This window comes from Euprymna scolopes, chromosome 34, assembly GCF_053919585.1.
Source record: "Euprymna scolopes isolate OS-2025 chromosome 34, ASM5391958v1, whole genome shotgun sequence".
In the NCBI taxonomy this organism is placed as follows: Eukaryota; Metazoa; Mollusca; class Cephalopoda; order Sepiida; family Sepiolidae; genus Euprymna; species Euprymna scolopes.
The window spans coordinates 19,600,930-19,614,120 of record NC_136515.1 but is presented as its reverse complement, the minus strand read 5'-3'; the positions used below and the strand labels follow the sequence as shown (position 1 = coordinate 19,614,120).

General features: G+C 33.3%; 1 protein-coding gene across 2 annotated transcripts in view; it reads left to right on the top strand.

Moving 5' to 3' along the window:
* The window catches only part of LOC145259110 (nucleoporin p58/p45-like), a 123,336-nt gene extending 113,595 nt beyond the window's left edge, over positions 1-9,741 (top strand). For both annotated transcript variants that reach the window (XM_080116774.1, XM_080116776.1), the window contains exon 14: positions 9,279-9,741. In XM_080116774.1, the coding sequence (XP_079972900.1) occupies positions 9,279-9,565 (287 nt within the window). In that variant the 3' untranslated portion in view covers positions 9,566-9,741. The remainder of the gene's footprint in view (positions 1-9,278) is intronic.
* Positions 9,742-13,191: the final 3,450 nt, after the last annotated feature.

Below are 13,191 nucleotides of genomic sequence, written 5' to 3'. Positions count from 1 at the left end.
GAGCATGCCTTTTCCACAAGTTCATGCAGGAGCTCAGCGAATATTCAATCAATAGCGGCGATCAGACTGGCTTTGGTTTTGTGAGAGGTCATGTCGGTGGTGTTCTCGACATGTGACCAAACGAAGTAGGCCAGTGAGAGAAGGGCACAAAGTCGTAGCACTCCTTCTGAAGCCAAGCCTGGGTCTTTTTGGACTTGTGGGCTGGCGCTGAGTATTGCTGCCACACCCTAAGGTCTGCCAGCGGCCACGTGATTGCACCAGGGAATCACCACACTTTTTAGCAAATCCCGGTACACTTTGGTGTTGACTTTCAAGCTGACTTCGAAGATGTGAGCCCTCACTTGAAACCATACCAAAGACCATAACCATGGCCGGAAACTTTGTTTTCATCACTCTGTTATTTGTGGCAATCCAGTGACGTATTTTGAGGGTGCTGGCAATGGTCATAACTGAACAATGTCATAACTTGGATCGGTAGAGAGCACGAGTTGTACAGAGTTGAAATTTTTAAAAAAATTTTAAATAGATTTCCATTTACTTTTACTTAAAAGGGTTGTGGTTTGTTTAGGGTTTGTTTAGAGTTAGAATAATAAAAAAAAAAAGTTCAGTTCATATTGTGTAGAAGTACTGAAACAGTATTACAGAATTATTTAAATACAAAATAAAAACAAAATGTTTTTTTCTTAAAGTTCCATGTAGTTTTAGATACAGATAGAGAGTAAGGGAAATTTTTGACTTATTGTACAGCGGCGCATCTCTGACTTTTACAAAAAATTTTAAATACTTTTATTATTTTGCAAATTTTTGTTTGAAATTTTTTAAATAGATTTCCATTTACTTTTACTTAAAAGGGTTGTGGTTTGTTTAGGGTTTGTTTAGAGTTTGTTTAGGGTTTGTTTAGAGTTAGAATAATAAAAAAAAAGTTCAGTTCATATTGTGTAGAAGTACTGAAACAGTATTACAAAATTATTTAAATACAAAATAAAAACAAAATTTTTTTTCCTTAAAGTTCCATTTAGTTTTAGGTACAGAAATAAGGGAAATTTTTGCCTTATTGTAACTAGGCAAGTGTTTGCTGTGAATGTTTTACGGGGGTGGAGGGGATCATAGATTGAAGCTCAGCTAAGCACCTACCAAGAAAATAATGCAAAAAGAAAGACTAATAAGTTTGTTATTTGCTAGTCTCTAGTGAAGCTCGAAATCGGTGATGTAAATCTGGAAGTTTTTATTTGGATACCTATTCCTAAAAAGTACAATTTTTTTTTTCTCCCACCTTCTAATTAAAAAAAAAAAAAAATGCACCTCGTTTGTCGCGAAAATAAAAGCAACTTATCTTTGATGCACGGTGTGTGTGAGTGAAATTGATTTGTTTTGTTTTTGGAACATTTTCTAAACTCAGTTCAATCACATTTCTGAATTTTTGAGATGAAGATTAGTTATTCATATTATTTGGATTCTTCAGACTACTGTTCTCATCTTGAGTGTCATTTTCAAAATATTTCGGACCCCGTGGCGCAGTTCAATTGTAAAGTGATATTCTGTATTAGTTCAATTGTAAAGTGATATTCTGAAGGTTGAAGGTTCAATCCTCAGTGTTGGCGACCAAAAAATACAATTGTGAATTTTTTTAGGACCTCTAGCCAATCATGGTATAATCAGATTGACACACTGGTCCTCACTAGATCATTGAAATTAAGCAACATTGAGCCTGGCCAGTACCAGATGGGTGACCAATTTTTGAATACCAAATGTGTGAACAATTTGTATGTCGGTATCTTTCTACAAGAGCTGCAAAAAAATTAACGCTGTCATCTCCCCTAACAGGGATATATATGTGACTGGAGTCAGCTTGTAAATTTCATACTCCTATGAAACTTTCCCCTTTGGAGGAAGCCAGTTAAACAAACCCCTTTAGGGCTAGTGTCGCAGTTTCATTTTATGGTTGACGGAATGAGAGCGTGCTGACAAGAGGTGTTGGACAGAAGGAATAAATTAAGGAGTGTCTTTTACAATATGATTTTATTATTTGTATTGAACTGTGTAGCACAATATTACTTTCTGAGTATTTTTTTTTTTTTTTTTTTTTACATAGGCATAATTTATCTTATTTGGTTCAGTCAAATATTTTAGAATTTTAGAAGTCCAAGAGTCGACGAAACTATTTATCTCAGACAGATAAGACATATTTAATGTCTTGACTATCACCCATTTATTATGAGATGAAGGTGGCTTTGAACCTGATCTCAGTATTTGTGATTGCCATCCTGAACTTAATGTTAATGAAAAGATTGATGTTTATAAAATCTACAAAAAGGAACAACAAAAATGTTGGAAGAATTTAAAATAAAGAGTTGGAGACGGGGTCAAATATTTTAGAATTGTCGAAGTCGTAATTTTGGGAATCCTAGGAGTCAAAGTCGAACCTTATACTTTCTGACTCCTCCACACTGTTTGATTATGAAGATTTAGTTTAGGTTTAGCAACAAATAAATAAAAACAAAACAAAAAAATCCTACCTTGATAGGGTTCCAAATAGAATTTGTAGCCTCGTAGGAGATGCCCTTTTCTCTTCCCTGCAACCTCTTTCTCACAGGAGAGATGTTGCGAGTCTATCTCTGCTTTATCATTATTTTTATGGCAAGTGCTCGTCTGAGCTCCAATCTATGGTCCCCCCTCGCCAAACTTTCACAAGAAACACTCGTCTAGCTGAAACCACTATCAATAATTTCCCCCACTCTTTATCTATGCCTAAACCTAAATGTAGATTCTTTGAACTGTATGCTTGTGGAATTGTCTTGCTTTCCAGTTGACTACAATATGGTTGTCTTCAAGTCCAACGCAAACAAGTTCTTAATGAGTCGTTCCACTTAAGTTAACAAATTTATCGAATTTCCATTACTAATGATTACTATATTGTCCAATTGACTACTGTACACTCTTTAACCTTTATCCTTGAGTGGCCTCTGGGCCTTGATAAGTGGTGATGCCTATGTAAAAAAAGAAAAAAGAAAGAAAATGCTAGGGGTAGGAGTCAGAGCAAGACTTTCTTATTTGAATGATCAACAAATAGGTTGAAAATTGGAAAAGCTTTAGAAAAGATTTAGTTTAGATTTACCAAAAAAAAAAAAGTTAGGTATTAGAATCTGAATTTTACAAGCTAGAATTTCAAATGAAAACAGTTAAATTAAAACATCATTAAATAGACTGGAACCCATTTCGTTTTCTTTTTTTTTTTCCAAAAGAGTCACCACTTATCAAGGCCCTGAGGCCACTCGAGGATAAGGGTTAACGAGTGTACAGTGGTCAAGGGGAATATGTCAGTCATTGTTAGTATTGGAAATTTGGTAAATTGGATTACTTAGGGGGATGGCTCATCAAGAATTTGTTCACATTGGACTTGAAGAAAACCATATTGTAGTCAGTTGGAAAGCAGGAAAATGGAAGAGAGTTCCACATGCGTGCAGTTCTAAGAAAGAAACTTTATTCATGGAATCTATGTTTAGGTTTAGGCACAGATAAAGAGTGGGGGAAATTATTGATAGCGGTTTCAAATAGACGAGTGTTTTTTGTGGGGGGGGGGGTTGTGACAGTCAGGCCAGGGGGATCATAGATTGGAGCTCAGACGAGCACTTGCCATGAAAATAACGATAAAGCAGAGACAGGGTCGCAATGTATCTTTTGTAGGAAAGCGGTTGCAGGGAAGAGAAAAGGGCATCCCCCTTAGGCTCAGATGTAATAAATTACTTGATGACGAGAATGCGTAATCAGAATCGGAGATTTTGGAAGGAGCTAGAGTCGTAGGAAAGCTAAGAGTCGGAGCGAGAAGAGGATTTTTCATCTCCAGATGACAGTGTTGGGATGATTAATCGGAAAAACTGGAACTTTTTGTTGTATCGGAATCAGAAAAAATTTCTACTCATTTTCCAATGCCAAAAACGATTCCATTTAATTATCTTTTTTCATTTGATTTTGTTTAGAACAAAATCTTCCACTGCTGATAATAATAACAAAATAATAAACATTTATTGATATTAATAAGTAAAAACTTGAAGAGTGTGCTCAATACTATTGCAGAGCAAATATATGTTTATTTTTTTTATTACCGAAAACAAACAGATAAAACGGTAATAAAAAAAATAAAACATTATATATATATATATATATATATATATATATATGATTATTCATTGAACTTTTGAATAGTCAAGTCGCTGCCTGATGATATCTGTTGTTTGATTGAAACAAGTGGCTATTTGTAGCAGCGGGATGTAAGCATGTTTATATAACAATAAACAAGTATTATCAGCTCTTTTTATTGAGCACTATCTAACAACCTTGTTGAATTCATTAGTCCATTACTTTTGAATAAAAAAACCCAAGTATATATATATATATATATATATATATATATAATGTGTGTGTGTTTTTACAATAATCGGGGGAAAAATAATAATTTTAGAGTTAAATATTTAAAAATTTATTAAAACAATCAGAATCGGTAATTAGTACATTATCAGGAATTTAGTACAAATTATATCAGAATCGGAAAAGTATTGGAATTCCACTTATATTAAAAACAAAAGTAAAGAAAGATCCTGTGATGAAACGAAAATATATTCCAAAAGTTATGAAGATTGATCAAGTAGTTTTGTTTTTGTTTGTTTTTTTTGTTTTTTTTAGAAAAGAAAATTGTATTTCATGAATAACAGAAAAAAGACTGTTTTATATATTTTTTACTGGAATCTTTTGAGATGAGTAATTTGTGTATTTATTTGTTTGTTTGCAAACTGTTATTCTCATAGTTATTGTTTCACCATGTTTTGGCCATCTCATCCTCTTTAGGTGATTAACCCCAACAGGATAAAAATGCTGAGTCTTGTAACTGTATGCCCAGTAATTACTGCCTTCCTGTTTTGTCCGCCATTTTGAAAACAATCTAAACAAAAAAGGGAGATAACTCAATAACTTGCGTGGTTTATGTTGGAATGTCTATGAATTGCTTAAAACTGATTTTCTTTAAAAAAATAAAACTATTTGATCAATTTACATGAACTCTGTACAAGAACCATAATTTTCTTGAATTTAGTGAAATTATCTCCCTTAATCCTATTTTTTATTTATTTATTTATTTTTTTTTTTTTTAGATTTTGGTTCCACTAAAGTCATTATGTCATAATCTTTTTCTATAAGGAAATAATTATTTTCTGCTTGCATGACACACATTCAAAATCTATTTTTAATTTCTCTTGAGTGAATTAACCAGTTTTCTAACATTTTAATTACTAAAAATATCTTTTTATGAAAGAAATCTTTAAATTCAGGATTCATTTAAGCAATTTTTTATTTAATTTTTAAGATTTTATATTTGGAATTGGATTTCAATTTGTGTGTGTGTACGAAAGTTATCATTGTTAGTGTTTGTCTCCATCTTTCAATCTTCGTTGGCATAATGTTTACAAGCAACATGAATTGGAGCAAATATTTTTATCCTCGACTCCCAAAATCAAGCGATCATTCTTGTAATGACCTGGTCCGTGTTGATTGCGGTGTAACACTGGTTCCGTGCAGTTCTAAGAGGTCCACCCTCCCAGATATTGCCTTTTCTCTTTGAGAAGGAGTTAGTTTATTGCTAATCGCCTGAAGCACTCTTATTGGGGAATGCCAACCAGGATGCCCAAGCACTATTGCAGGTCAGTATGCCCATCCTTGGGGGCGCTGACTTTTCAATCCCACTTTCTGACCCTGGTGTCAAAGTTCTTGCATTGGGAAAGAACTAAATACTTCCCTCTACCGTGCTAGAAAATTATTCTCACACCAGGGACTATCCCATATCTTTACAAAGTGACTGTTGGGTTAGGGTTACTCACACCAGGGACTATCCCATATCTTTACAAAGCGACCGTTCACCCATGCATGGAATATTGTTGCCACATCTGGTCTCCTGCATCTACAACTAGTCTCTCACTCTTTAGCAGGGTCCAAAAAAAAGAGTCTCAAATCTAATAGGTCCCACACTATCGACCAAGCTCTAACCTCTGTCTCATCACCATAATGTTGCATCCCTGTTCCTGTTTTGCAAGTATTTTTTAATGTGTCCTGATGACCTCTTAGCATGCGTTCCTCCTTTTGTTTTTTATTAAATTTTTTCAATCTTTTTTTATATTTATTTATTGCTAGTAGGGCTACCCAGCATTGCCCAGGACAAAAGTCTTACATATTTCTCTCTCTCTCTCTCTCTCTTCCACTGATTTCCCCCTCCCTCTCCCCAATCCGTCTTTCTTCTCCACGCAGTCCGTTCTTCTGGATATATGTATATATTGCGCCATTTTCTCCAGGTGAGTTGAATCAGCTTCTTTAAAAAAGAGAAAGTTTCATGGGGATATCATATTCACAAGTGATCCCCAGTCGCATGTATATCTCAGTCAAGAGAGTTGATGTTAGGTTTTTGCGGTTCTTGCGGGGAGGTGTTGAAGTCCTCTTAGATACAGCACCTAGAATTCCTAAATGATCACCCGTTTGGTACTGACCAGGTCCAATGCTGCTTTGTTGTCAATATGATGCCATATATTTCTGATTATATGCACACACATAGACAACAAGGAGTTAGTTGCCGTAAGGGAATTAACTCCTTGATTAAAAAAAACAAAATTACTCCCCTTTAGTTCTCCCTGATAAAATCTGCATCAGTTTAGAATCAAATCGTGAATAATTTTTTTTTCATCTGTCTCAATGGCGATCAAGAAAATACTGACTTTGTGGATGTTTGTTTTGTTGTTTTTGAGTTTTAGTTGGGCATATAAACATACACACACACGCACAAGCAAACAACTGTCCTTTATATTATAGAAGGAAACTAGCAAGGCTACCTGGTGTTGTCTATTGCCATAAAAAAACTAAAAAGGTGTTAAATAGTGTGGAATTTTTCATCCACCTCCACCCCAAGAGAAGCGAAATTTTTTTTTTTTTTTTGTGAGGAATGGAAAAGTAAAACTGAGAAGAATGCTACTGAAACTAAATTTCTCTCACCCCATCTTTTGTAGAGAAAAGACAATAATTAAGAAACAATGAATTAAATCTGAGGTTAGCATCTTTCAACTTGAAATAAAATCTTCACTTCTCTCTTGCATTAACTAATACATGATAACTAGAGGACAACAGCATATTCTTTTTATTGCTTTGACTCTCGAGTGTGTATCTGTTGATATCTTATATGCTTTTATACAAAGTGATGTGGTTCTCGGTTGATTAACTGTGTCGGATATATACCCGAGAGTCAAAAGAATGAAAAGAATATTCTGTTGTCACAGCCCTAGTTATTACATTCAAAATTGTGTTGAATTCTTGATAGCATTCAATGACACAAATAGCTATTTGCCCTCCCCAATGAATCTTTTTCTTTTTTTTTTTTTTTTTTCTAAATTTTAGATATTATTTTTCCGGGGCTTTGCTGATTAAATAAATGCCAACTGTTGTATGTTTTTTTTTGCTGAACATACAAACACACATACACACATCTGTCATTTATATTATTGATTATTTTTTATCATAATTTTTTGGACATATATTATTTCTGACAAGGTTAATTTTTGAACAAACTATTCTCCTATCCATTAAAAAATATTGTGTTTGTTTTACAATCCAGAGGTACGAAAAATTGGTTAAAAATTCAAATACACAACAGATAAATGCTATCAAAGGCAAGATAAGTTACTCTTCTACCTATCTAGAAAATTTTTTTAATGTTTTTACTCACTTTAAAGCGTTTATTCTGTTCGAAAAAAAATATGGTGTCAAGCATTATGTGAGAACAAGAAAAATGGCTGTGAATTGACACCTAAATATTTAAAGTCTTGAAAATGACTTAAAAATAAAAATAAATACTGTTAGAAACCTACTCATTATATGTCATACTAGCATATATTGGATGGGTTTCTAACACTATTTTGTATAATCTTTTATTTTTAAGTCATTATCAGAACTAAATATTTACATGTTAATTTGCAGCCATTTTTCTTGTTTCCGCATAACGCTAAATACTACGTATTATTCAATTGGAATTCATTATTGAGATGAGTTTTATTTATTAATTTATTTATTGCGGACTATTATCCTCATCTTTTTAGTTGTTGTTTCACGACGTTTCGGCCAACTATTCCTCTGGCCTTCATCAGGTGATAACCGCGATGGGATAGGAACTTCGAATCTCCTAATTGCATTCTCAGCAATTACTGCCATCCATAGTTGTTGTCGTTTCACCACGATTTGGCCAAGATTTTGTCCTGTGGCACAGTGGACACATTGAATCTCTACGGTTCCAGGTGAAAATTTTCAAAGCCAGCTAGGAGCTTACTTGGCCAAATCATAGTGAGACAACAACAACTATGGAAGGCAGTAATTGTCGTCGAATGCAGTTAAGAGATTTGGAGTTCCTATCCTGTCATGGTTACCACCTGATTAAGACCAGAGGAATAGTTGGACGAAATGTCGACAATTAATAAAGATGAAGATAATAGTCTGCAATAAATAAATTAGACACTGTTTTTCAAACTGAATAAACGCTTTAAAATGAGTAAAACCACTAAAAACTTTTCCAGTTAGGTAGAAGAGTAACTTATCTTGCCTTTGATAACATTTATTTGTTATATATTTGAATTTTTGACACTTTTTCGAATCTCTGCAGATTGTAAACATACCCCAAAAGAATCATTTTTGGCATCGGAAAATAGGCACAAAATTTCCGATTTTTATGATTAAGCGTCCCAACACTAATATTTACAAATAAAAATAAATAGAAGAAATATATATATATATATATATATATATATATATATATATATATATATGAACAAAAAAAAAAAAAAAAAAGCAACACTATTTTTTTTTTAACCAAATAAACGCTTTAAAATGAGTAAAATCACTACTTTTCCAGATAGGTAGAAGAGTAACTTATCTTGCCTTTGATAACATTTATTTGTCATTTTACCACTTTTTCATACCTCTGTAGATTGCAAAACAAGCCCAAAATATTTTATTTTTGCTTTGTAAGTAAAAAAAAAAAAAAATATGTATCTTCTGACTGCTTTGTTAAAAACAGAACCAAATTTCTGTTGACTATGTCTGCCTGCTGTGTGAAACATGCCTGGGTTGGTTGCCTTTTTTTGTTTTTTGCTCTTGTTCTTTTATTTCGGGTCGGGGTCAGTTAAAGAATTCTTTGATTTGTTGTGAAATAATTTTCTATTTACAAACGCTTGTGTTTTTATTATCACCTGTTTTCTTAGGCTCCCTCCTTGGCTCATCAGGGGGCATGTTTGGTGGAGGAGTGGGCGCTAACACCGGCACCGCCAACCAGCTATCACAGATGAACGCAACCGCACCAACTCTTGGAGCTGGCGGCACCTTTACGTTTGGAGGGGAACAGCAGCAGCCACTACTCCAACTCCCGCTGCAACCAGGAAGCACTTCTTCTTTATCGCCAACGGGCCAGGGAACACAATTCGGGGTTCAAAACCGACCCTTTCAGTTGCAAAAGCCTCCTCCACCAGCAAGTAAACGAGGCAAACGGTAACCGACGATCGACAGAACTGCTTATAACATTTTTCTTTTTTTTTTTTTTTTTTTTATCATAAAAATTCATTTCCGAAAGAAATCATCTTCATTTGTTGTCACAAAATCCATTTATTGTTTGGATTCTTCTAAAGAAAAAAAACAGTGCAAATAAAAACAAATAAAAATAAAACTTTGGGTAATTTTCAAAGTTAACAGCCGATAAATAAAAAAATAAAAAATTTATATAGATATATATACATATATATATATTTGTATACTTTGGCAGCAAGTCATTATTTGTGCATTTCTTTTTTCCAATTATGCTGGTAATCTTTTCTATTCACCAAGCGATATTTCGGCTGGTAGTATGGCGCCCAGTGATTGTTGTTCAACCATATTCTCTAGCACTTTCCTATCATTCTCCATCCGAAACAAGAAAGATCACTCAGCAAATAGAAAAGATTATCAGCAAAATTGTAAAAAAAGACAGTTGTGTTTGATCAGATATGTATAAATATATATATGTATATAATTTTCAGAATGTGAGAGATTATATATAATAAATTCCACAGCCAAAAAATGTCATAGCCCACAAGAACCATGACAGCCAATGAACCGGAAGTCCAAGACTTGAGTTTTGCCCTCATTTGGAATTTGTGTGCAGGGCGTTTACTCAGTTGGCATAGTGCTTGCCTCACATGCAAGAGGCTCAGGTTTCGAATCTTGAGTTCGGATGTGTCTAACTGATGAGCCCAAATGAGGGCAAAACTTGAGTCTTGGACTTCCGGTTCGTTGACTGTCATGGGCTGCGACGTTGTTTGGCGGTGGAATTTATTATATATATATAAGTGAGAATGTGTGTGTGTGACTACAATTCTCAACCTATAGCGCTATGCCGGAAGTTAGGAAGTATGTTAACCGACTATAACCACGTCACCTCCAAATTAATTGACTGAACAAAAGTATAGGTGACCATCTTTCTTTTTCTTCTTTTCAGGTCAAAGTATACAGGTCGGTAAATAATTAAATTCAGTGCTTAGTTTTAATTACTTAGTTAATAAAAAAAAATACAGGAAAATCTTTATGGTGTACGTACTCATCATGGAACGAGGATATCATATTCTAAAAATCACATAAATTGATCAAGTCATTTTTTTTTAAACTAAAAAGAAATCAAATTTTATGAGGAAGTGAGGAGGAGGAGGCTGGGAGTGGCCATATTGTTGTAAATTTTGCCAAAATTCAAGGGAGATAATTTAATTCGACTACAGAGATTTTGTATGCATTCCAAATAATACTTTTTAGTCCGTAAAAATTGTAAATTTTATTTTTATTAAAAATATTTACTTGATCAATTTATGTGATTTTTGGGATGTGACATCTTAATTCTGTCATGAGTATGTACATTATAAAAATGTTTTTTTGTATTTTTTTAATCAAGTGTAATTCTAAATAAGCACCTTAAATTCTTACTGTGTTTGGTGCAAGTTCCTCTGGATTTAAAGTTTTTGGGGGTTTATTATTTCTTGACTGTTAACTATTCTGCTCGTTTACCAACTCATCTTGATGGGTTTCTACAAAATCTATCAGTGTTTTGATTAATGAAAAAATTATAATTATTATAGCAAAATTATGAATTTGCTGAGACTGACAGAAATTGAAACTGCAATATATGAAAACTAATTCTATGTGCAAAAAAAAGTTCATGAAAAAAGTAGACAGAAAATCGAACTAAATAAAAAACAAAACAAAAAAAAAACAATATCAATCACTTTGTATTATTTGGCTTTTTCAGACTACTTTTCTCATCTTAAGTGTCATTTTCATGTTTCGGTTGATGTAAGGACCTGTGACAAAATTGTTAACACATTTGGAAAAATCAGTTGTAAAAGTGATAATCTCCTGAAGGTTGACAGTTCAATTCTCAGTGTGAGCGACCAAAAAATACAATCACGAATTACTTAGGACCTCTATCTAGTCACGGCTGATGGAACGAGAGCATGCTACCTCCATGAAGTAAATAAAAGGTTCCGTTCGAAATTCCATCCCAATTACCGAGTTCGACAAGATACACCTGAAGAAGGTCAGAGGTTACACTGACCAAAATGTGAAAATGATGCTCAATATGAGAACAGTAGTCCAAATAATACGAATAATCAATCCTCATCTAAAAATTCAGAAATGGAATATCGATCAAGCACGCACACACTCATGCAGATTCTCTCTCTTTCTACAATACTACAGACACGTGTACATATTCAACCAAGTTGCAGACTTTTAATGGAGAAAAGAAACTCAAAACGAAATAAACATATCTATGTAAAAAAAAAAAAAAATCCGGTCAGGAGAGAAGAAGAAAGAATAAAAAAGAGTTGGAAACAAATGAAAGCCAAACATAATGACAAGTGAAAAAAAAAAACAAAAAAAAAATGTTAAACGATGCAAAAATCCAATGTCATTATTCTTTCATATCATAATTTTATAAATAATGTATATTGCATCATTTTAAAGCATTTTGTATCAAAAAAAAAAAAAATATCTGTACTTTTGAGAACTCTTAATACAAACTCTCTTTCCGCTTCCAAAACAAGATCGTACCTATCTCAGGCTTGGCAACCTGGTTCACGATTGTTAAATGTCAATTACCGAGTACATTTTAAAGAATGAATGTGTTGGTAATAACTGAGTAATTAATTATTAACTATATTTATTACTAGTTTATCTCCTCGTCGTTGCACAGAATGCAGGTGAATCGTTTTAGTTTTTTTTATTTGTTGTCATGTTTTTAAATTTATAGAGAAAAAGAAATAAAACTTTAGTTGTAAGAGCGACAACTATTTTTATATTTTCTAATCAAAAAATTAATTAGTTGTACATACCCGGAATGCATTAAAGTTGCTTTATTTTTGTTATTTGTTGTCAAATTTTGAAATTTATATAGAAAAAGAAATAAAACTTTAGTTGTAAGAGCGACAACTATTTTTATATTTTCCAATCAAAAAATTAATTAGTTGTACATACCCGGAATGCATTAAAGTTGCTTTATTTTTGTTATTTGTTGTCAAATTTTGAAATTTATATAGAAAAAGATATAAAACTTTAGTTGTAAGAGAGACAACTATTTTTCATATTTTTCATCTTAGCTCCAATCTATGGTCCCCCCTTGCTAAACTTTCACAGAAAACACTCATCTAGCTGAAACCACTATCAATAATTTCCCCAACTCATTATCTGTGCCTAAACCTAAACATGGATTCCATGAACAAAGTTTCTTTCTTAGAACTGTACACCTGTGAAACTCTCTTCTGTTTGCCTGCTTTCCAGCTGACTACATTATGGTTGTCTTCAAGTTCAATGTAAACAAGTTCTTGATGAGCCATCCCCTTAAGTAATCCAATTTACCAAATTTCCACTACTAACGATGACTGGGATATTGTCCCATTGACCACCGTACACTCATTGACCCTTATCCTCATGTGGCCTTCGGGTCTTGATAAGTCGTGACTTCTTTGTAAAAAAAAAAAAATGTAAAATATTAGTTATTCCCCTTACATTATTTAAGTTATGCTTAAGGTATTATTTACTCTATACTGAGACAATTATTATTTTTGGTAACCAGAGTGCCCTCTTTTTGCCTACTTTTGG